At 40.0% G+C, this 24,985-nt stretch overlaps 1 protein-coding gene across 9 annotated transcripts in view; it reads right to left on the bottom strand.

Annotated features, from left to right (window-relative positions):
- Window positions 1-24,985, bottom strand: part of ZNF521 (zinc finger protein 521) — a 232,370-nt gene that overhangs the window by 203,773 nt on the left and 3,612 nt on the right. For 5 of the 9 annotated variants that reach the window (XM_084507871.1, XM_084507874.1, XM_084507877.1 and 2 more), the window contains one exon: window positions 4,140-4,319. In XM_084507871.1, coding sequence (XP_084363997.1) covers window positions 4,140-4,319 — 180 coding nt within the window. Of the gene's footprint in view, window positions 1-4,139; window positions 4,320-9,873; window positions 9,934-10,968; window positions 11,032-24,985 lie in introns of all 9 variants that reach the window. The other 4 variants (XM_084507869.1, XM_084507872.1, XM_084507873.1 and 1 more) reach the window with 2 other exon arrangements.

Genomic DNA, 24,985 nt, shown 5'->3' with positions numbered 1-24,985 from the left:
TGATTGCCTGAGTGCAAGGCAGCACAATAGGATGCTTCTTTTTCCAGTATTGCTTCTCTCGTGATTAAGACATCTGATTCCAAAGCAACCTACAGGATCTTCAAAAGAACCAAGCTTGATGAGAAGGTCTGTGAACACACAGAGCCAGCCAGAGGAAAGGCAGTTCTTACCTATACTAGGAAGACACCCTACAGCACAGTCCTTGACAGTTTGAACAGAAAGGAGAAATAAACAGCACAAAACACTGTGCAGAGAGGATAGACTATAAGTGAAGCAAGAGATTAGGGCAAGTGTGTGATAAACCATAACAGCATATATGCCAGAAGTGCAGAAGGTTAAGTGTTTTTTCAACTATCTACTGGTAGAGAGAGAAGGTGCAGTTGAGGATTCAGTAGTGCACCAGACTTGGTCCTGTGTGCATGTTTCTGCAGTGGGATCCAACCTGTCACATACAAGAAGGACATCAGGTTCATAATCATGCTGAGTCCTTTACTTATGTACATGACTTAAAGGATGACGATGTGCAAGTGGCTTATGAGTAATTAAATAGAAATGCTGCAGGAAGGATAGAGTGAGAAAAGCATTAACATCAGAGAGAAACACTATTAAAACCATGTTTTTATTGCCAATCTTTTGTAATGACTAAATTAATATAGTACAGCATCTTATCTGCCAGTGGTTACAACTATTGCAAAGAATTTTTTTTGGATTTCCCCCCCCCCGTTCATCCATTATCTGTTTTTCACAAACATCACAGGATTTGTCAGCAATTAACATAAATAAATCATCACCTTTTCAGAGAAAGCTTTAGTACAAGAATTTCAGATGATAGCAAAGAAATATTACTAAATAGCTCATGAAGGACCTACTCCATCCCCCACTGAAGTCAATGGGAACCTTTTCATTGACTTCAATGGATATTGGATGAGACCCAAATTGAAAAGATCAATAGCACACACATTAGAATAAAAGAGCAGCTATGCCCTCCTCTAGAAAAAGAACATGAGTTCAATTCAAACAACAGATTACAGGAAGGAACCAGTTGGGGAGAACTTTTTTTCTTCTCCTTTGACAAAATCTGCAAGAGGGCAGCAATTCAAGATCCTAAGAGGTAGATCTCACAGAGTTGCAAGTAACTCTCATCTTCCAGTATGCTCTGAATAGGTGGGGGTGGACTGACACTGAGAGACTGGGGACACTGTTTAATAAACCAGCTCTGCTTTCCCCATTCATGTCTTTTGTTGAGAGTGTGAAATGAAGATTCAACAAAGCAATTTCATTCCTTCCCCTGAAGTGTCAGAGCTTCAGAAGAACACATCTAACATTTTCAGATGCTAAAACTAGAAGCCCCAGTATCAATTGGAGAACCTACAGTGGCAAGCCCCATTCTCAAGCACATTACAAGGCTGGTAGAATTAGGGGCAGTCAAGACACTATGGCAGTCAGCTCTCATGTTTTACACTCCAGGGATTTACTGAAGGGTGTCTTAAGCCATTGTTCTGCCTTCCTGTTTGTTCCGTCAATGTAATTGTTGATTTTCCCAGTATAACTGTATGGAAAATGACCCTACAACTGGGTCAACATGCACAGTTCATAAATTCTTGCAGTGCAGTTCCCTAAGCATCTCATAGAGCACCTCCAAAGCTCAGTAAAATCCAGACAAGTGGCAGCTTGCTCAGCCATCTGAAAAATCAGAGTATGGAGGGCTTCAGAACTCAAATGTGAACCTCAGAGGCTGACAGCCCTGGCATTTTTAAATAAATGGGAAACTTTCTAAATAGTCCAGGTGACCCTTCAGCACCTGAGATGAGGCCCAAATTGGAAAGATCATACATCAGGATGGATGGTACACTCTGTCCTCCTCCACAGAGGACACAGCTAACCCAAACAGAATTTCATTAAAGAAATTCAATTTTGGTAAACTTCTTTGCCTTCATTAACAAAACAATGACAGAAAAATAGCTTGGGGTGTCTACTAGTTTCACAGAGACTCCTCCAAAAGGAGAGAACCAAAGCAATTATCTAACACCCCCATGCTTCAGAAGACTGATGAGAAAAGAAGGTGCAACTGCCACTCCATGGTAGTACTTTTTTTTTTTTTTTTAAGAGTTGAATTTTAGTTTTTTGTTTTGTTTTGTTTGTTTTTAGCCAAGAAGCATATGCAGTTTATGTTTTTATTCACTTCATTAGCTTTCAAACAGTCTGATCTCTACCCATTCCCTACCACAAGTTTACTTGAAAAAAAAAAAAAAAGGTATTTTTAGGGACTTAAATTTCCTTCAAGATTCCTTTTCATTCCCCTACCCTCTGATACTATACATCTTTTCCCATGTTCCCTCAGATTAACTAATCTGGTGTACTTGTTTTCACCCTCATTTAGCATTGCAATTCAGCAAGAACTGATGTGCTCAGGAGCAGTGCTCCAGGTCTCTTCCTACTTACTGCTCCCTCTTCCCTTTTTTTTGTTGTTTCCCAATCCAACCGTGCAAGCACTGTTCAGTGCATCCTGATTGCAGCATTAAAGCAGAGAACCCACTCAGTAGAAGAAATCAGGCTTTTGCTATGGAGGGAGAGCAGTAACTAACTAACCAGGAAGAAGAAACAGCCACATCACATCAAGGTGGAAAAAAACGTGGATGAATAAATGGGATCTGAGGTAGGAAAGAAGAGACACAGAGGATGAGGGTACAGGGAAGGCCTTCTGCAAGAGGGAAAGAAGAGACAAGCCAAAACCACTAATTTTTCAAAAGAGAAAGAGCAAAAAATACAGATATGAACAAAAGGAAAAAGTAATGTAAAAAGTTTTGTTGTTTTAAGTCAACAAAGAACATCCATACTGCCTGAAACCATGAGCGATATAGACAAATACATTATGGAGGTTCATAGGAGTGATTACAGAATGGCTGAGCTGTCTGTATCTGAAGTTAGAACATTTTGAAAGCAAGAAAAGGCAAAACAATATATTAATAAAAGTAAACATTTCTTGCTGCTGCAGATTTTCATCTTCTGTGACCTGAAGTTGGAATTAAAACCATTTGGCAAATTCACATTACTTTGTCAACTGCTCTTCTGCTCCTGCCCACTTATTCCTCTCCCAGTCACCTTCTTTTCACACTTTATTCTCAGGAGCAGTACTGCTACTTGATTTTTATGTCATCCTGCCAGGACCTAGCCTAAGGATCTACTGGAACCAAAATAACCCAGAAAGCTCTCCAAACATGAGTGCAGGCACACTTTCTTAAAGCATTCCAAAAAGGGAAAGATGGCTTTCCTGGTTTATAACTTCATAATAAAGAAAGATTTTTAACATAACAGCGCTGCAAAATTAATGCATTTTACACTGTAGTGGCTAATACTAAACTACCATCTAATAAAAATCAAAAATGTCTTTCTACTGATATTGAGTCTGTTTGGACCTATGGTGCATACCATCAAAAGAACTACTAAATCTAAAGAGCAAAATTCAGCAGATCTCATATGATTTTGTAGGTGAGAGAGCTGTCTAGAATCATTTCAGTGAGCAACTCCGGTTGGCTACAGGTCTATTCACACAGCTGTACTCAGCTCAGCAGTATTTGATCAGCACTCAGTTTTGCTCCTTGACTAAAACAGATTTAATTTTTCTCCTCTAACAATTTGCTTAATTCCTCTCTACGTTTAGTTACTGATTACTGTACAATTATTTGAAGTTAGCATATTAGACTAAAGCAATATCCAGTCCACATCTACAATGTGCCACGGAGTAAATTCATCCATTATGCAACTGTACTTAAACTCCTCTTAGAAATACCCTCTGTATTCACAAGTGACTTTGGAAAATAGGCATATAAGCAAAGTATGGAAAGCTGTACAGTATAAATCTAGAAAATTCACACAGCAGCCTGGGACACAGACAGCTAAAACGCATTTTATTTAAAGTAACAATGCAGTAATTATCCATACATCCTTCAGTATGAAGAAAATTTATAGTGCCCTATTTACAGTATAACACCATCCCAGAATCCGTTTATAAAAGGTCTCACCCAAGCATTCAAGAGCAGGAATAAAATAACTGAGAAAGAAGAGGGAGATCAGAAACAGAAAATAGGAAGCAGAAATAGAACAGTGCAAGAAGCCACGAAGTGATAAGTATTGTTTACCTGTCAGTTGACATTGATTAATCTTGTGTTCTGTGATATCACTCAGTGACTCAAACACCTGGAGGCAGCTGTCACAGCTGTGCACAGCTTCTTCTTCTAACTCCTCCCCTTCATCCGGCCTTTTCTTACAGTCTAGCACTTCTCCATCTTCTGCCTTGTCTTCTAGTTTACAGTTAGGGTCTGAAAGAAAATCAAGACCATGACTTCAGGCATCTAAGCAGAACACCTTTAAAAAGAAAGAAAAAAAATCAAGACAGGTTCTTGAGGTAATGATGAAAAGAAACACATTTGGCATAAGCCTGCAGAACGCTGTAGATTTTATTGCTAAATAAGCAAAGGAGTATTTTTTTTTTTTTCTAATCTCGATGAAAGGAGACTTTCTCTTCTGCACTCACAAACGCAGCACTACTTCTCAGTCAAGCAATTCTTCCATGCTTCAGTGTTAAGTTTGTCAATTTTATCAGAGCTACCGAAGTGGCTTTGATCACTGTACAAAAGGATAAGCCACCTATGCAATTAGTTTTCAATGAAAAGAAAAAATCAAATCAATGAGTGTGCAGGAACTTCTTTTCACTGTTAACTACAGCATTTCACAGGAAATTACCAGAATTAAGAGACTAACAAATTTGATTTACATAAACATGAAATTAATCTTGATTTCACAACCCACTCCAATACTCCATCACTATGCTATTTGAAGCAAACAAAACTCGCCTATGACTTAAGACAAGCCCAGTGAAGTTCCTGCATTTGCCTGATCATGGAAAACTGGGAAGTAGCTACTGTAACACACAAGCAGTGCACAAGGAGAGGTTTGTCTGACACGTTAACAAGCAGTTTGGGGATAGTGAGATAGCTCGGAGAAGCATCCTGAGCCCAGCTGATGCTTCTGAGCTGGAAGAAAGGCGCCCACCCGCATCCCCTGCACATGGAGAAGCCACGCTGCTCACCGCACCGCTACAGTTCTGCCAATGGCCAGTGCAAAGGGAGATAACGCCAAGTCGAGAACTTCCCTCCTCCTCCTCCTCCACCTCCTCCTCCTAGGAATGGTGCAGCTTTAACTACTCCTGACTTTTTGCCCACTTCACTAAAAACTTCCTTCAAAAGACAGAAATAAAACAAGCTGTCTTCCCTAATAAAGCAAGCTGGCACTTAACTTTGTTTTTCCTTGGGAACCACAGCACAACAAGTGAAACGCAGAAGAAAAATGGTTGTGTACATTCCAGCAAGAGGAATGCAAGTGTTTCACCACTTTTCCCTTCTCTACTCTGGCCGCCTTGTTTTTCCTTTCAGATATTTGAGAGAGCTGAGACAAAACGAGTCATTTTAGCAAGCAAGGATAAACTCATATAATAACAGGAGATTGTGCAAGTGCCTTTTAAGACGTCACGCTCTTTAGCCAAGCGGGTGACTAACCAGGAGCAGGCTCCTTGTCCGCAGCAACGGCGAGGTGGTGCCTGCATACCCGCTTTGTCCAGCACCGCAATTGATTAGGATCACACACAATTACATGACAGAGGAGTAGCTACAACGTGCTAACACCAAACCCTAAGTAGAACCAGGAAGGGGTGAGGAGGAGGGGAATACCACTCAAAACCACTCTTAAATCCTCTGCCAGAACCCTACAGTGATGCGGGCACAGCCGTCTGTGTATCTGCCACCATGCACGAAGTGCAGCCACTCCGGCTGCCCACAACAAAGGTTGGGGCTCTCATCTTCCTCCTCCATCCTTCAGTCCACACCACTGCACCCTTGCCCTTCGACGGTTCACATACAGATGGACCCGCGAGCAGAAACTGCAGAAACTGGAACTGACCCATGTCAGGAAGTCTTCCTCATGCTGCGTGGCTCGTGATCAAAACTGAGGAATTTCTTTGACAGGGGTAAAGGGCGGAATTTATTTTTGAAGGAGTTGTGTTACACAGGGAAAACAGACTAATTTTCAAAAATAAAAAACACATTCTGAAGGCAAAAATACATTTGCTGTGAAAAAGCCCTGCCTACACCCAGAGTATGATTTCTGTGTGACATTCACGAGGTTCTTGCAAGAGGGAAAACTTCAACTTGGGCAGCTATTTCCAAATAAAGGAGTAATCTGCACATTTACAAAGGAAAAAAAAAAAAAAGGATGCTAATCAAGCAGAAGGACTCCATGGCATTTTATCTATTTTTAAATGCTGTATACGAATCTAAATAACTTACACTGCAACTTCATTTTCCAAGATATTTTGCAAGATTAATGAAAGTGCTTCAAAGACCACCAAGTTATATGCAGTACAGAAAAAGAAATAATTGTCTTAACTGTTGCAAACTGACCCAACATCATTAAACACTTGTTGGAAGGCAGCACGTGCGCATCGCATACTATTAGTTGCTCAGCTCAAGCTCCCAGTTTCATCTCATAAAACTGACAGCACTCAGGGAAATGTGGGCACTGGGTCTGAATTTTAACACGAGTATTTAAATGCTGCACATAAAGTTTACAGACCTGTTTGTTTTAAAATAAGGGTAGTGTCTGACTCTGCTTTAAGTACAATGCTGAAGGAAAGAAAAGGGAGGGGAGGGAATTCTCCAGACTTATTATTCAGAAACGCTTACACTTTACAGAATTCAGCAACACACACACACACACACGTATGCACACACGCACCCCTTAGTGCACAAAAGCCAAAAGAATCGCTCAATTTAAAGCTTCCTACTTAGAGACCAGTTATTAAAATTAGAATCATTTTAAGACTAATAAATGTTTTGCTTCTCCTTCTGCATTTGCAGATATAAACTCTACAGGGACAGAAGTCAGTCAAGCTTATTCCCTTCTGCTGCAACTTTAGAATACATGCTGGAGCCAACTGGCACATTTGTTTTTAGGTCAACACTTAAGTGGGACCCTCTGGGACCTAGGTTCGAGTTTAGCCTACAACAGCTTTGTGAAACGAGTTCTGGCAGTCTCAGCCCCTCTCAATGAACGCATTTCCACTGTGAGCCACTTCCATGAAAAGATGGCACCACAAAAATCAGAAGGTATTTCAAGAGAGAAAATACCATTTATACACTTTGTGAATAGATAGCTTTTCTGTTACAGCAACAAATGTCTTCCATCATGAGTTAGTCTAACCCTAACTGGCTCGTTAAAATGAGGATAAGCTGCCTTATTTGAGATCCTCTGTTGAGAGCATGGAATAAAACACATTTTATAAATTCAATACGCATTCATCTATATTTTCTCCGTAGCCTCCTGTTTAAACCTCATGCGCACACACAGACTTCAGGGCAAATGCCATTCATCTCCCACATTTCCTTCTCCCCAGCATCTGCAACTACCACAAACACAATTCCGTCAGCCAAGACTGGCTTGATAGTAGGATTACCTTTCCCAACATCTGCAAATGCCACTGTCATTTCCAGAGGCTTCCTGGCCCTAATTCAGAGCCCAACTGAATTTTTTCAATGCGCATCAGCAACAATGCACACACCGGCTCCATCTGCAGATATAATTTAAAATTATCTAGTATGGAAAGAAGGGCTACATTTTCGGAACAGAAATAAATTCAGCCTATTAAGGCACTTCCAGAAAAACAAATAAGAAGAAGGAGAAAAAGAACAGTTGTCTTCTGTTACCGATTATGTTAACATTATTTATAAATTGAAATTAAAAGAAGCATGATTTTCTCATTACTATGTTCCCTGGCAGGTGGCTCGCCCTATCCCTTCCTCCTCCTCCTCATAAGGGATGTTATTGCTGTAACTTGGTCTAATAAAACTGCAACTTTGGGGAAAATGAAAAATTGCATTGGCTTAAAAGTGTTGGAGGCAATAAAGCCATGGACTTCAATTAATTTCAAGTATGGGAGCGGTTTAAGGCCAACCAGCAGAAATTCTATTCTGTCCATGTAAAAATGAGGTTTCACCACATTTACTTTTTATAACCCATATAAAAGTCAAGTAAAAGTAATGAATATCTAAAAGCCATCTCAGTGGACTGGCAAAGACTATCTGTATTCTTGAAACTCATCTTACATATTTCTGCCTATGCTACAAGGATCCATAGCTAATCACAAGTAAAACATCAAACTACCAAGAAAACAGCCTACTTTCCAACCCATTTCACTGCCTTGCAGTAGACCTCCTTCCAAGCCACTTCTGCCTGGAAAAGTGCTGGCAAAAGAAAGGAAAACTAAGATCATGTGGTTATAATTATTACCAGGCAAGGAATATTTCTTCAGCTCAGTGGTAAAGTAAAACTCTGTCGCTCTCTGCTCCCAATAGTGTCCATCGCAAAACAACTGCCTCATTAAATCTCTGCAGTAAGATTAATATGCCGTAGCTGCACTACATTTATAACTTGGTACTCTATAAAAAGCACATTTAATGGTTAGAGCCAGAGCTTAGATACAAAGTATTACTATAAAAACTTCTGGCAGTGTGTATACAGTGTGGGCCTTCTGTACTGCGCACTGTATCAGAAGGGTTTTTGTTTTTCACATCGGTATCGCATTCTTGCTATGGAGAAAAATAAAACTTTAAATTTCGCCTAGAAACAGAGAACCCAGGACACGACGGGAAATAAATAACTAGCAAGATGACTTAACCACTGAGAATTAGTTTAGGAAAAAATACAGAAAAGCAACAATTCCTTGTCATATTGACCTCCACTTTCAGTTTCTCAGTTCTTTATTTCTTCAACTTCATGTGTTTATAGTAGTACAAGTTTGCTTTTTTTCCCCCCTCCCAAGTGTGCAGATAACTAAGTGGATGCATTAGTACATTCAGAAGAGTTTGAGAAATTTTCCATTCAAAAAGCAGAGCACTCTCTCACTTTTATTTCCTTTTTTTAAACAATACGGTTTACACGCGGAGCTACTAGAACCCCTGAAAGGCACCAAGCACAAACCCACAAGACACAAACGTGTCCTAGCCAAAAATGAAACCAACTGCCTCCTCCTTCCTGAGAGGAATAACTCCACCTGTTTTCAAACAAGTTACCTAGGCACGGTCAGGGACAGCTAGCCTTCTAGGAACAGCCTTAAGGCTTAAGCCCTTACTCCAAAAGGTGACCTCAGCTGGATGAATGGGACTATTCATATGAGTCAGTGCTGCTCCCCAGGTAAAGCCCTGTAGAATCGGTACCAAAGACAAAAGCAAAGTACTCCTTGAACTCCCAGAATCAAATTTAGAAAGAAGAGCCCTCCTTGTTATAGGGAATTAACAATTATTTCTTCATGATTATTAATGATACATATCCCGTGATCCTAACTCAAACACAAGCTTTGTCCACCCAAATCCACTAAGTTCAAATTGAGGATCCCTGACTGGTAAGGAGTTATACAAACAAACACGTAAGAAATGACCCCTAGCCACATATTTTACAGACATGAAAATACTTGATATGGAATGAAAATTCAAGTTCATCTGAAATGGCATAGGCTGGGTTTTAATGTGGGGGATGTAGAGGAGGATTATTTATAACAACAACAACAAGAAAAGCATGCTGGACTTTTCAAAACATCTCACCATCAGTTGCCTGAGCTGCAAAAGGCAGAATTTCTAATTCTCAGGAACTGAAAGGTGAGGGGAGATAAATGCTACTCTCCATGGTGAGCCCCAAAAATGTATTCTAAGCTGAAAGGGAGGAGGAAGAACACAGGCTTTACAAAAAATCACCCCGATAAGAAAAATCATCCCTCACACTGCTGTCAAACAGTAAGCAAGCACTAACGAAGGAATTCAGCATTACCAGTTTGTGCGGCTGTGTGTCCCACACCTGCCTGCTGGTCCTCTGTTTCATTTTCTTCTACTGTCAGAAAAAAAGGTAAACAAAACAAAAACAAAACAAAACAAAAATGTTAGGCAGGTAGCTGAAGTGTTCCAAGCATCTTTACACCAGCTTCAGTTCTGAAAGCCAGTAATGCTTGTACAACACAGCCAAGAAAAGCTGACACAGGTCCACTGCAAAGTGCAAACAGAATGCGCTGCTTTATGGAAGCTACATATCTGGGAGCAGAGTGACCAAATAGGTTTCATGCCTTAAAAAACAAATCGAATTTCCTCTGGGATACGTGTCTTCAACAGACTCTACTGTATTTGGTTATGGAACTAAATGAGAGAATAATTCTGGGCTTTAAGAGTCTGCTCACTCGCTCCACACGGATAAGAGAAAGCCTTCTCCTGGCAGACGGGAGAGGTGTATGTGCTAATTCATACATAAGCTTTAAAAAAATAATAATAATAATCCTATATTCAGTAGCAAGCATCTCAGCAGTGCAGACAGCCTTGCAAAGGAGAACTAACCCCATGCTGTTTTACTGTATACACCATGCCAGCATCTTTCCCTTGGCTCACAGCTTTCCAGAGCAGAGGAACTAAAAACAATACAATTTTTGTCAGATTCACTATTCAAAACTTGTTGGGCCAAAGTGAACCTAACAACAGCCATTCTGCTGCTATTTTGAAAAATTAGAGAGCTGTTCTGGTATGCTCTGATATGATGCCTAAGTAAGATTGACTCTCCCAAATAAAAGTAAGGGAAGAGCTAAAAGGCAGAACCATTTCCTTTTCATTCTCCCAAAGACTGAGGTCTTTGAGCTAGGGAGCAGCAGAGAGAAAAGAATTCTTTCTCCCTCCACAGGGGAAAAAGCTGAAAGGGGAAAGACTGCACTTCTACAGTATTTCCGCTTCCACGAATTTAGGCCTCAAAAAATCATCATGCAAACTGAGTTAAAATGCAAAGATTTGGGGGCTTTTTCCTGGTTCTTGGGACAACAGATTACAACACATTTAAATCTAGGCATATATTCAAAAGAAGAGATATGTATACACACTCCACAAGTACCTCTTTTCCTCCTCCGCCAACCCCAAGGCTTCATACAATTGGTTGTTTCTAGAATCTGGGTTTCTAGAAAAAAACACCAGTTTTCATAAGGACACTCTTCGGATACGAGGAACCCGAAATACATAAGAAAGAGTCAAGCACAATTTCTGAAGGACTCTAAACAATCTCTCTCTATCCCAGAGCTGTGCCTCGTAAGCACACTCTTCTCATCAGCAGCGACCTAATAAAGCTTCCCAGGCCCCAGAGTCAGTCAAATATTTCACAAAATAAGATTTTATGAGCTGACTGTTTCACTTGAACTCCTGTTTTGCAGCCACGAAGCTACCAGTACTTCAGTCCTGATAACACTGTATGTTTTTCTTTGTTATGCCGAAGCATTCATCCCAGCAGTCCTCAAAGCTAAAGGAAAATGGTCAGACAAAGAGAGCAATGGGAGAAGCTCATGAAAAGGACAGCTTCGAGGAACACGTGGTCAAACTCAAGCTAAGCTAAACAGATTTTTCAGTAGGACGGCACAGATCATTAGACTTATTAATACAGGAAGAAATATAATGAATACAACTAGAGTACAATAAAAATAATAATAATAATAAAAGAAGCCTTTTGTGACCCCCCTCATAGGCCCCAGTGCAAACTCTGAAGCAGCCCAACCTGTCCCCGATTAAGCCCACCACCCGCTGTGGATTTATTTAAAAACAAAAACAAACAAACAAACAAAACAAAAATCACCTCCAGAGCAAGCTCTAGAAGTGCAAGCAAGAGTCTACCGTTCCACCCCCAAGGAGTCAACTCAGCTTGGTCATCAGTCATACTCATCAACCACAGCCAAAGTTGTAAACATAGCCATTATTTATCAATGAAATTCTCAGCCACGATACATGCCTTAAGTCTGAACTCAGTCCAAAACAGCAATTTAGAAACTCTTAACATTTTTCAAGTCTCAAGATGGACCTGAGAAGCCCAAACACGAACTTCTCGAGAACTGACTCACAAGTGGGAAACTTCAAAACCGTACACTATCTGTTGAGAAGTAAACAGAGCCTGCTTCTTTCAAGTGGATCTCCACTTAGAGGCGTATGCAAACTGAAATGCGGGAGTGCATCCCTGCTGCTGCTCTGTGCTGAGCATCCCCTGCAGCAGCCGCAGTACCTGGACCTCTCGCTGCTAGCGAGAAGTGACTGCACACCAATACGTGGTCAGCTTTGCACTACTGACGGGTGGGTATACCAACCATTTGTAGGGCTTAAAATGAAAATAAAATTAAGCAAAGAACCCCACCCCACATGGATACTGCCTAACAAATTGTTCCCATGTACGGTTTTTTAATTGTAACTCAAAAAATGTGCCAGTATACACCTTGTGAAATCAAGTGATTAAAACTTCCCCACTATTTAGGGATATGAAAATTCTGAGAGAGATGAGGTTTGCTTTTGACAAAGGCTATGTCTTTACTACACTAAAAATTGGAGACAAGTGTCAGAGCAGGTAACTTTGGGCTTAGCATCTTTCTAAATCGAGCTCTTTAAGAATTCTGAGTCACAAAAGAATCAAGTAGGTCACAACAGGCCACGGCACAAAGACTTGCTAATAATACTCAGTGAGAGTCACGTATTTGTCACGAAAATTAAACCTCACTTAGGGGGGAATATGGTAAAAAGAATAAAAAAGCTACCCCACAAAATCGACAGAAGAAGGGAAATGTTTGCATTAGCACAACCCATCTACACAACAGCATCTCCTTTTCCCTTCTTTAAGTCCGATCATCCTTACAGCCACCACGGGTAGCTGTTACGTTAAGAAAGGTTCAGCTGGTAGCATCAGAGCTCCCAATTAGCACTTTATGCCTTTCCACAACAAGACTCTGAAAACTTCAGTACTATTTAGCTCTCGTGCCACTGTTAAACTCGCCTGAGTGTGAGAAGCAGCATGACATACAGCTGGCATTACCATCCCTTAAGCATTACCTATACCATTTTCTTTCAGGAGATGAAGGCAACTTTAAACAAAGCCTATACAGTAATACACTTTAAATGTTACTAACCAAAAACATTGCTCTAATGCTAGCGTGGAATGTAACTAAAAAAAACCCACGAGGATGATATGCAAATAAAACAGTAGCATGTATGCACTACTATTAATTCAAACGTCAAAATTACTGATACTCTAGGACTGTAATTGTGCATATGGGTATCATCTTCAGTACAGCATTTAGCACATCCTAGCATAAGATAAATTCTAGATAACAAAATGATAGAATACTAATAAAAGGAGAGGCCTCAGGAAACAAGAACAATAGCTTATGAATCCGGACTATGAATAAGTGATGTTCCTGCTGAATAGCCCTTCCAGATACACTTGAAATAACGTTGTCACAAAAGCAGCAATATCCCTTGTCCTTACTCCTTACAATTCCCTGCTTCCGACCACAGGTCACCTGTTTTGTTAGCTGTAGAAACATTTTGTGATTGACTACCTCTTCCTTGAAACAAAATATCAAGTCCCTACCACATATTTTCACAGTGTAACTTAAAAAACAAAACAAACAAGAAACCCGAATACTAACATTTTTTAAAAGACCAAATTACCACAAAAAACTGTGGCACCACATTTCTTAAGTGATTTTTTTTTTTTTAAAGAAAATCTCAATAGGGGAAACAAATTCCAGCATGTCAACTCTATCTCTTATTATAAAAGCTTGTGGTTTGGAAAGATACCAGTTTTTCAAATTTTACTGCAAAAACATCTCTCTAAACTGAAGCTGTATCTATGTGAAAGGTTGGGACATTTCAGCCCTGGTACAACCAGTATCCAAGGCAAACCCTGGCTTCAGTTCAGAGCATCACTCGTGCTTAGGCTGGTGAACATCAACAATAAGACCAACTCCTCATTCTAAAGGAGAAATAAACTTAAATCAAGTAGTCCCATCAAGGACAGTTCAGTGAGGAAAACCCCTGGGGACTTTCATATAGAGATCCTAAAAATAGAGATAATCTCCTAACTGCTCCACAGCAACACCTGCTGATCAGTGAGGATTTCACCCCTTTTCCTTACAGTCTCTTCCTGGGACACATGGTTAGCATGTAGAGGAGGGAGATTATCTTATAAACTTAGTACAAAATGTATACAGATTTCCTAGCCTGCAGAATCTCATTCATATTCTACTGACTAACCCTTCACTGAAGAGTTAATCTGCAGCTTTAGCACCCTAAGGAAGAGCACAAGTCATTTCTGGCTGATGCCTGGGAAAACCCTTGTATGGAAAAGAAATGGACAAAATTAGAAATGTGAAAAAGGACATTTTCACTGAAGGGAAGCCTTTTGGAAAACTCTGGCTAAGATTTAGAGCTTCAGATCTATTACAAACCATTATGAAATAAAAGCAAAAGATAATTGGAAAAGGTCTATTTTCTTCCAGTCTGGGGGGGGTTGATAAATTTAAAAAAAAAAAAAAAAAGAAAGAAAAAAAAAGAAAAAAAAAACTTTCCCAAATGTCTGAGCTATCCTTTCAGCCTGTTAAACAAAGCAGGAGAAGCCACATATCCCAAAATAAACTATAAAAATAGATTACTATTGATTTCATCCCTTCCTAAAACATATTCCTTGAAAGATGTGAAAATAAACCTAATAGAGCAACTGAGATTGTCAGGGATACAGAGTTTGGAATATGTATTTTTAACTTGCACTTAGCATTTCCTATAATTCAATACCTAATCCATAAATTGTCATTAGCATATGATTAGTAATTCAATTTAAAGCCATCTCGCAGAAGAGCCTTTTTCTTAGGACAGTAACTTTGCCAAGTGCATCTTCTATCTACATGTTTGAATAATTTCTGCAGACAAGTAATAGAGATACTAGCTGTATTAGCATAATCAATACACAATTTACTGAGTTACCCAGACAGAACAGAAATAAAACGTGTGTGCCATTATTTCAGTACCTACAAATTACTGTAATTTCTGGAAGTCTCTCTCCACTTTTCTTCTCCCCCCTCCTCCTGGCCACATAAAAACCAGGAGGCCATTCATACTGTCACCATGTATAGGTAGATATTACGTATGATTAGATCGATTAATCACACAGGCAGAAGGCAAATTTAGGAGCCTGTTACTGGAGATGCTGATCATCCTCTAACTCTATTAAATTCAATGGATTTTGAAGATGTCTCACACTTTGCAGTAACGTGCTGTGGAAATACAGCTCCGTAAGGGTTCAGCCAGGATACAAAACTGAAATTAAGGATGTTACAGAGCAGCATTAAATGCAGGCACACATGACAATGCACCACCTGCTAAGGCTACACCTTCCTCTGCTTTCTTCTCTTCCCGGGTACCACCAGTGCGTTAAGGCTCAGCCTTTAGACTCTTCTGGCCGACCCACACCAGCACGTGCCCTCATGCCTGGCCACAAATCCCGCAACTTTGCAACAATTTCAGGCCATTTTGTAATGTCCTTTAAGGGTAGCTGGCATTCATAAAAGTTCAGAAGTACTCAAAGTATTATTTTCCAGACAGCATCACTCAGAATCAATGCCTTTTTATTGCTACTACCCAGAAACTCGATTGCTATTTTGACTCCCAAATGTCCATGTACCCGATGTGTTTAGTGAGAGAAGAGCTGGAAGAAGTGCATTTGCATATTAACACTTCAGATATCTACATTTCAGAACTCTACTGAAAATTAGCTGTGTGTGTAGCCACAAGCACACACAAATCCTGTTAATTGTACAGATGAACATTTGCATTCCTGATTTGGTTTGCGTTGTGCTGTGACCTACCCCTTTTCCAATTCCCCCCACCGCCCCCGCATTGTAACAGTATTCTCTTAATACCTGGAAAAGATTATTTGCCTTAAAAAATTCCTGTTATATAAAGCATTTTTTTTCTTGCATTTGCTTCTTCCAGAAGACAAAGCCCCTCATAGCATTCATATTTTTAATCCTCTCTATAGCCTATCCCTACCCTGAGCTTCCCCCCCTCCGCCCCCATGTCATCCTTGTAGAAAGACTGAATTAGGAGCTACCAATTAGATTGCAGTGGTTGGAAAATATTATTCTTCTGCTAAAATGAACTATTTTCCTAGGCAGCACATAAACATTAAAATAAATAAATAAATAAATAAATAAACAGGCTTAACTGGAAAGAAATTATTCTTAAGAAATCCTTTGGATATTCTTTGAGCCCTTGATCAGGAGGATGACAGCACCCAAACGTCACAGCCTAAAGCTGCCCGGTTTACATAACATCATGGGCAGAAGAGGCAGAAGACACTTTCTTGCAGCAGAGGGAGAATCCTACAGAAACCCCAAAGCTGGGGATGGGGGGATATCTTTTTCTAGACAGCTGAGGTAGACAACTGATTAACCCTGCTCAGACTGCTAAATGCCTCCCTAAAAACGTACCCTGTAACAAGCCACATCCACACATACTCGCATTTTTGTTGTTTAAAGTAAACTAGTAACAGGATGATGCATTTTACAAAATACTTTCCTCCGAAGAATCTTAAAGCTTTTTTATAAACCTCAAGTAAATTCCAGACATCCCTAAGATTCTGTTGTGCAATGTAACAGATGATTATGGACCTTGGAGTCAAATTCAGGATCATGGTGAGATTTAGCAAAGTGAGAGGAAGGCTCTCTGGGAGGCAAACCTTAGTACTGGGGTGCAGGCTTTCAGCTGTCCTGACTGTCTTGAACTGAGCACTCTGCCTCCAGTTTTGACAAGGTGACTGTGGATGTCCAGTCCCTTTGAGGAAAGACACAAATCAGGAGGCTAAGATAAACTTTAAGCCCAATTACCAAACCCAGTACTTGAAGGAATGCTTTAAAAGAAATTCAGTATATTGAAGCTACACGTCACCTAAGCTTTCTTACTCTCTCAGAGAGACATAGCCGCAAATTTCTGCTATTCCTACAGCCCTGTATTTCCAACTGTGCTTAGAAAACAAGACATTCATTAACCTGCCTGCAAAAGCCCAAGCTCCATAAGAGAGAACAATTGGACAGGCCAATGTTACACAACTCTGAAGATGGAAGATCAAAGGAAGGGATATGAGGACCTGCTGTAAAGGTTACTGTAGCCGACCACGACCTCTGAAAGTCAAGCCATTCATTTATGTGCCTAACATGAGGCACTTATTTTGAGGAGCTGGGGCCATGTGACACCATTCTAATGCCAAAAGTAAAACACAGCTTCGTGCTTTGGCTCTATTTCCTACCGACACACATCTATCCAAGTCAAAATACACCTCCTTTCAATTGAGATTATCCCTGATTTAACAGAGATCTACATTTATTTTGTATCATGGTTTTATAGATCTGGTTTTGATTCCTAAAACTCTCTGCTCTGTTCTTGATCACTTTCCATCAGCTGCAACACCACACTGGTCCATATCCGCAACAGAGCTTAGAAGCAGTACCTATGTTTTTTTATTGTCTGGGCTTTCTCAGTGCCGTGCAGATCAGGATTTAAATTAAACCAAAGCCCCACTGCAGCTGGCTAGAAAAATAAGTATTGTCCTGTCTTCCCTGGCTTTAATGCAGTCTCATAGGTTTTTCTTGAGAGCTCGCATACCCTTGCTTGGTAGCTACAAGGTACTAGCAGAAAACGTGTGGGCTGCGATGCCTCTTCCTTTCCCCCTCTTGCCCACACCCACCGGTTAGATCACTCAGCCAGGATGTGGGTGGCAGATGCTCAACTTTCTTCTCTGTCAGAAGGATTTGTACTCTTCCTAGAAAAGAGCACTTGCCCTCAAACTTGAGGTGCACTCATTCATTGCTGTTGAGCTGCCATACCTCATCTACGACATTCACTGAACAAGAATGAGGGTGAATTAGCCCAATATGATATCCTTGTGGTCAGGACACCACCTGGGAAGGGAGAAAACTGGACTCTGGTTCCAGTTTCACTGAAATAATTCAACATTAATATTACTATGATAGGCACTTGGCAGACTGGGACCTAGGTCTCCTCCTTCTTTGTTGGTACTCAAACCACTGGAGATATGGGTCTTGTGTGTGAACACTCCTCCCCACACTCTTGTCCAACAAATACTCAGTTGCACTTCTGAAGAGGGGAATGCCACTGATAAAAATAAGAAGGGCCACTCACACTCACAGCACACTACATTGCTGTGTAATAACTGATGTACTCCCTGCGAGATACCAGATTCAAGCACTCCTAGGCAAAGCACAGAACAGAATCTCATCTCTCACGTCCCAGCTGAGCAAATGATTCCCTCTTTTTGGTATGGGGACAGGAAGAGTAGCACAACTCCTTGGTTCCTCCTGTTTTGGGAAAAAAGGAACGACCTGTCCCCTGCCTCCAACAGCAGCATTGGACTAGTGACTGCAGACTAGGAGACATCCAATTGGAGTAAGATACCCATGTCTAGAACAGGGGGAGCTAAGACACACTTCTTCCCTAGTATCTCATGCTGTCTCCTTAGGGTAGCTGCTACTCAACAACATTCATAAGCCCCTATCCTGCCAATGACTTGTACAAAGAATCCAAGCACCCGGAGCACAATGACTATTTCACGAGGCAGCCAGGCACCGGAATATCCAATACTGCAGCAGGAAAGCCTTTACAGCTTTCTGACCTTTCTTCATTGATTTACGTTTGTATCTGGCACATCTTCTACCCAACAGATTCACTAGAAATTACAAAACGAACCTTTTCCTATGCTCAAGCCCTTTCTAAACCACAGAACCCAACCCCTTCCCAGCAGTCGCACGCGCAGACCAGCGGCAATCCGGTTCCTCCTCCCATCTTCAGAGTGAAAATGCTACATCAGGCATGGCTCTTGACATCCTGTTGTCCTGGAACCAGTGAATCAGAAAGTTCCTTCCTTGCAATTGTATTCTTTGGAGGTGGAAAATAATTAACTTCCCCGCCCCCTCCCCCTTCCTACTGCCACTGTCAAAGTTAGAAATTCACTTCACTCTGCCTGGAGAAGAAAACAGCCATCATAACTCAGCCCCAGAGAAAGTTTTGTTGGTCGAAGCACAGCCTCGTCCTCCCAAGGACACTGCCTCACTCCATCACATCATCTGGTCCAGCGGCACAGCAGGTATCATGGCTTTGTTTTTAAAGTTCCTTTTGAGAAGTTCACGCGTCATTCATGGAGCTGAACTTGATAGTCAGCAAAAGAAGCGAACAACAGAAAATCAAACTCCACAAATCAATTATCCGGGAGTTCATCATCTGAAATATATTTTCCTGGCAAAACACAACCTAAGAATAGTGAGGGCATACCGACTTTTGGGAATTGCATACAAAAGCCATCTATTGTGAAGTGAACCCAAGACATTTAGATTTTAAAATGCCGTAGCTTTTCCACACACACGTGAAAATACCGAGTGTCTGTCTGACAAATCAGGAGAGAGATTTTGCACTTCCTGCTCCATAGGAAGGGCAAAAGTCCTGCTCCAGGTGATTGTCTTGCATGAGTGAATAAGCTCTGCTAAATGGAGTTTGGGAAGAGGGAGAACACCGATACCCTCATTATCAGCATCCTGGCCGTCTGTCCTTAGGGCATAAATGTGTTCAGCTTCAGCCAAGGGGATGTTTAACTCATGATTGCCATTTCCAAATTTGTAAGAAGACTAGCTGGCTACAGATCCTTTACTTTTAAAGGATCATAATAAGCCCCTACCATTTTAAAAAACAAAGGCAGTGAGGTGGAGGGGTCTCTATACCAACAGATCTATAGATAACTTTAAAAAATGCTCAAAGGACTAAAAACTCTAACCATAAAGAGAAAAATTGTACCTAACTGTACCTGCATTTAAAAGTGAAAGTATCAGATTAAACACTCAAAACCCACCTCTCTGGCTTGGTCCCTTAATAAAAAAGAGAAACAAACAAAAAACAAACAAACAAGGAAAACACATCCTCCCAAAATCTAAAACTCCATCGAGCACTATTAGTACAGAATCAATAAGTAACAATCCTACAAACCTTTTGAATACACATTATACAGATCCAATTGTATTAAAAAAAAAAAAAAAAAGGAAAAGAAAATAAAAAAAAAAAAAAGAAGTTGGAGTATAACATACACAGCATCACTGTAGTTAAAGGAAAACCCCAAATGCTCAGCCCTATGCATACTTGAAGAACACGGACAACCTAGACCAAATCACGAAAAAAAAGGAGGAAAAAAATCTTCTACATTCTTTCCTCAATAATTATGCAGTAGAGGGGAAAAAAAAAAAAAAAAAAAAAAAAAAAAGTGTTTGAAACTAACTCTGAAGTTAAAAAAAAAAAAAAAAAAAGCGTGAACACTGTTAACTGGTAATGTAAATACGGGAGGACGACAGTCCTGGTTTAAAAACCTTTCCACTGGATATGGGGGATTTTTTGCAATCTTACAGAAGAACATAAAGCACAGAAGAGCACAAAGCAGATTTTTTGGAAAGCAGGAGGGCTGAATTAAAATGTTAATTATAACATGTTGTAATAAGGATACCCCCAAGATCAGCCCTATATTTTTTGCTATAGCGTAGTCCCTAGGCATATGGCTAAGTATTCCTTGATCATTATCCTGGCTAAAACTAAAGCTAGTGAAGTTTAGGGGAGCTGTATATAACAGAATTTCTTTCATCTCTAATAATTGCTAAACTAGCATAATTGCTCCTACTTGAGGTGAAATAGAGCCCAAGTTGTCTAAAACTGAAATTAATACAAAAACAAACCTCGCTACCTCTTTTGGATCTTGCATGTTCTTTTTTTTTTGGTCAGAATCCTCCGCCAAGTGTTGCATTATGATTTAGAAGTATTTAAAATCTTCCCTTGTGCTATCGGACATCTGTAAAGAGAACGACTGAGCAACTGGAATGCTTTTCTAGTAACAGCATTGCAAAATATATTTGAAAACAGACATCTATGTTTTCACAGCACCAAATAAAGGAGGCCCAGTTCTTCACAGATCTGTGTGCTGTCCCTTCAGAGAAAGACATATATACATCCATACATATATAATATATGCCATGGTTCTGATTTAAGTGAAATAGAGCAGCTTCCTACCCCTCAGTGGGACTGATTTAGACCTCGAGTAGCTCTACAGGAACCAATGGAAACCTTAAAATACATCTGAGAAAAGATGATAAGAGGTCTGTGTTAAGGTGTATCAACATTTATACTATATTTTAATCAATTAACAACAACAAATAGACCACCTCCACCTAGCTTATTTTCAGTGTTTTACACAGGAAAAACAAACAAACACACAAATCCATCTGGTCTACATAAAATGATAACAATTCTTCTAGATCCTTTCCTCATTTACAAACACAGAAAAGGAATTTTTATTTTTTCCAAAATGCGTGAGTTTCTAAATACTGAAAAATGTGTTGCAGAACAAAGAAATAAGAACTATTAGACCCGCTGTAATTTAGACCGAGTGAATTAGGGAGCAACATAAAGCCTTTCAAGACATCTCAAATCATGGCAGATAACGTTATCCCACACGTTAGATAAGTGCCTCCGCACTGACAACTTCCCTTGTTACCCAAGTTAACAGCAGCTAGGGAAAACAAAATCAAACCTAACCAAACAGGCAACATTTCTAAACCTCTCAATAGGATCTTTGCAACAAGTTTTCACTTTTTTCACTAGCAGCACAACCGGCAGCTGTGGAGATGGTCACTCCTAATATAGGACCTGTTCCTAAGTGGTGGTGGTCAATAAAACCCATGCTGGCCCCCAGAATGACTGGGTAGCATTACTGTAATCCTAAAGCTAATCAAGACAGTCAATATCACTATGCATTGCCAAAGTCAATGAAAATTACTAAAGGTTAGTGATGTTTTTGTTGTTACTTTTTTTTTATTTATATATATATATAAAGGAGCGGGGGCATGCTTTGTCATGTCAGAAGAGAAGACTATAAATAGCCTGCATTATAAAAAGATGCTAATCTTAAATCCCTTTTGTAATTTGCTTTTTCATGTACTCTTTTATGTTCAAAATCTTATTTTTTGCCCTTTTTTGGATGGCCAAATAGAAGCCAGCAACCCACTCATGCATCAAACAGATGTTTTTGCTTTTCAGGCCAAATGGAATCTTATGAATTTTTTGTTCCCTCCCTACAAAATGATGATGCCAAAATAACAGAGCCCCTGAAACTGACCCGTTCAGAAAAAGTTCTTTGGACTGGTAACACTGGAACTTTTAAGACAGGTTCACAGAAATCATGCCAATGCTAATTGCTGTTTTTGTTTATGGTGGATTGATTGTAGTCTAATCAGCAGACAATCTAATGACTTTAGAGTCTAGTCCATGTAATTTAGAAGCTGGTTGGGGTTGGAAATAAGCATTCAAAATGTTTGCTGATATACAGAAACGTAAAGGCTACTGCCTGAAGGGGATCTGAATGTCAAATTCTCTCCAAACTATTGTTGCTATTAAGATTTGTATTTTAATCCGCTGCTCTTTTACCTTCCTCAATACTACACCACACCACCTGCACCTCTGGTATGGGAAACAGCCTTCAGCTTTGAATTTATGATGAGAAAACAAGTCACATTAAGACACAGCTACATTTACTCAGTCCACCAGCACTCCGCATAAATTGAGGCGCAGTTGTAAATTCAGCCCGGATGGACAGAGCACCCAGCTTTGCTTAAAGACAGGGAACAACTTTAAGAGACACTCCGGGCTCGCCAAAATATTTCAAGACACAAGCCTTCTTTAAGCAGAGTATAGATTTGCAAAATAGAGCAGATACTTTTTTCCTTCTCATCTTTCTAGGAACTAACACTCGGTAATTTTATTTCTACAGTCAGATGTGGGATACAAAATTACAGCGAGCAAAAAAGGAAAATACTTTGAAGTAATAACATTTTTAAAGGAAAAAAAAAAAATAAGATCACTTTCAAAGATCAGTGTTTCTATGAAATCTGTGTGGATGTTCCAGTTTCCTTGGGATGGCTTATCTAACACCTACAGTTTCAGTGATTTTTCATGGGTGACTTTAGCATAATGAGTATTACCTGACTTGAGCATAGAGAAACCTGGGTTTAAAATTTAGCAGGGCTACATTTTCATTCAGGTTTGTATAAAGAATAACTCTTTCACTTCACAAGTGACTGTTTTTCTAACTCTGATTTGCTGCAAAGCAGAAAGTTTCTCACCAAAAGCCCTTAGTAAGGGTAAAGGGAAAACTTCACACCCTCCCCAAACTAAAAACCCCATAAACCAAAAGGGGTGGGGGCCCCTAACCTAAGCGTGATCTCTACAAAGCATGCCAAGTCACAGAAAAGGTTTTACCATTCAAATGGCCAAGTTAAACAAGATCCAAGTGAGCTGCTCTTCCTCCCTCCCTCGCTTTCCCATCTCAGGGGGTCCCCAGCATGGCTGTATTTGGGGAATGCCGCTGCCCCTCGGGGAGGCAAATTTAAGGAGCCGTACCCATCGCCCTCCTTCCACACCCTGCATTTGCATGGTGCCTGTTCTGGGGCTCACACACCAGTATCTGCCTCTGACTTACCTTTCCCCACCTGTTTTGCTTCCCCCCCCCCCCCCCCGCCCCCCGCCAAGTGTATGTGTCTTAGGTGATTTGGATCAGACCAATGATACCTAATAGATTTGCTTTTTTTTTCCCCCCCTTCAAAAACTAGCCAAGGAAACGTGGTAAATTAATCCGTAAAATGAAATATAGGTCAGGACTGCTGAGTTTGATGCAACCGATCTTCTGCCTAGAAGAACCTGGCAGTTGAACTTTTATTCCCTCTTCCTAAAGTCGTATATTCAAATTGCAGTTTTTCAGAAAGTTAAATTATTTACTCTCTTTCTCGCTCATTTTTGCCACAGCCATGCAGTATATTTGTAAGAAATGCTGCTTTTTACAGAAAGTAATTACTATCTTATTTTTCCTTAGATAGATCTTTGTATTATTTCTAAATTGTAGAGGGCTTATCTAGTGCTCGCCATGCCTTTTTTTCTGCGATGTAATCATCAGAAAGAGTTGGGGGATGCTCGGACCACAGTTGGCAACAAACCAAGAGAAAGAACGGAGGGGAGGAAGGGGGAAGAAATAGGAAAGGAAAGAGAAGAACTGTAAACAGAAACCAGGGTAATTCAGCAGAAGAATATTTTCAAAAAATAGAAGGAATTTAGTCATTAGCAAGTTCTGAACACCCACCATTTCAGATGAACATTAGTTTCATGCATTCAATATAAAAAACTCAATTGTCATTTTGTTTTAATGTATTTACCTGCCTTGTATCGCTATTCCCCTAAGATATAAGTTTCAAATTAAGTTATCAAAAGTGACAGACATATCAAAAATATCTCTTATATCTTCCCCCCAGAAAGGGCTGCTAAGTAGATGACAAATTGGAAATGTAATGTGTAACTCCATATTTTATTTAGATGTGAAACAGCACTCATGAGTTTAAATAGCTCATTAACATACATTCAAAGAATAGTTTTTCAGAGAAGCTATTTAAAATACTGTTTATTTTTAAACCGTAGAACTATATTTTGTACCGACTAAATAAGTAATACTTAAGAAATACGAAATTTAAATAAATCCTACATTAGGGCTGCAGTTGAAATTCTCCTTGCGACATTACTCACAGCTTTTGTTTGTTCACTAAAAATGAAGATGTAGCAACTGATGGCCAGACCCTTATCAATGAATTTAAATGCCACGACTACACAAGCATTTTTGAACTTCTCAGATGAATCACATTACCAGCCCTTCCAGAAATCTTACAATCAGGCTGCTGTCGGAATACTATTAATCCACTCAAAAATGGACACGATTCAAGAAAAATAACACGGGGAAAATGAAAAAGATATTTGAACAAAGGCCACCAAGAATGATAACCTGCTTCCCAAAGGTAATTACTGCAGCAATAATTACAGATGATGATTGATTTACTGCCTCTTTTTAGTTGGAAAACAGTAAATAAGGTGCTGTGGAGAAATTTGTAGCATCTCTATCCTGAGCATCAAGCGGTTTCCTTCAGCCAGTAGTTTATTGTCAGCACATCCAGGCTACTCCATCTGAA

This window comes from Aythya ferina (assembly GCF_964211825.1).
Source record: "Aythya ferina genome assembly, chromosome: 2".
NCBI lineage: Eukaryota > Metazoa > Chordata > Aves > Anseriformes > Anatidae > Aythya > Aythya ferina.
The sequence above is the reverse complement of the archived record's forward strand: the minus strand, read 5'-3'. Positions and strand labels throughout refer to the sequence as shown.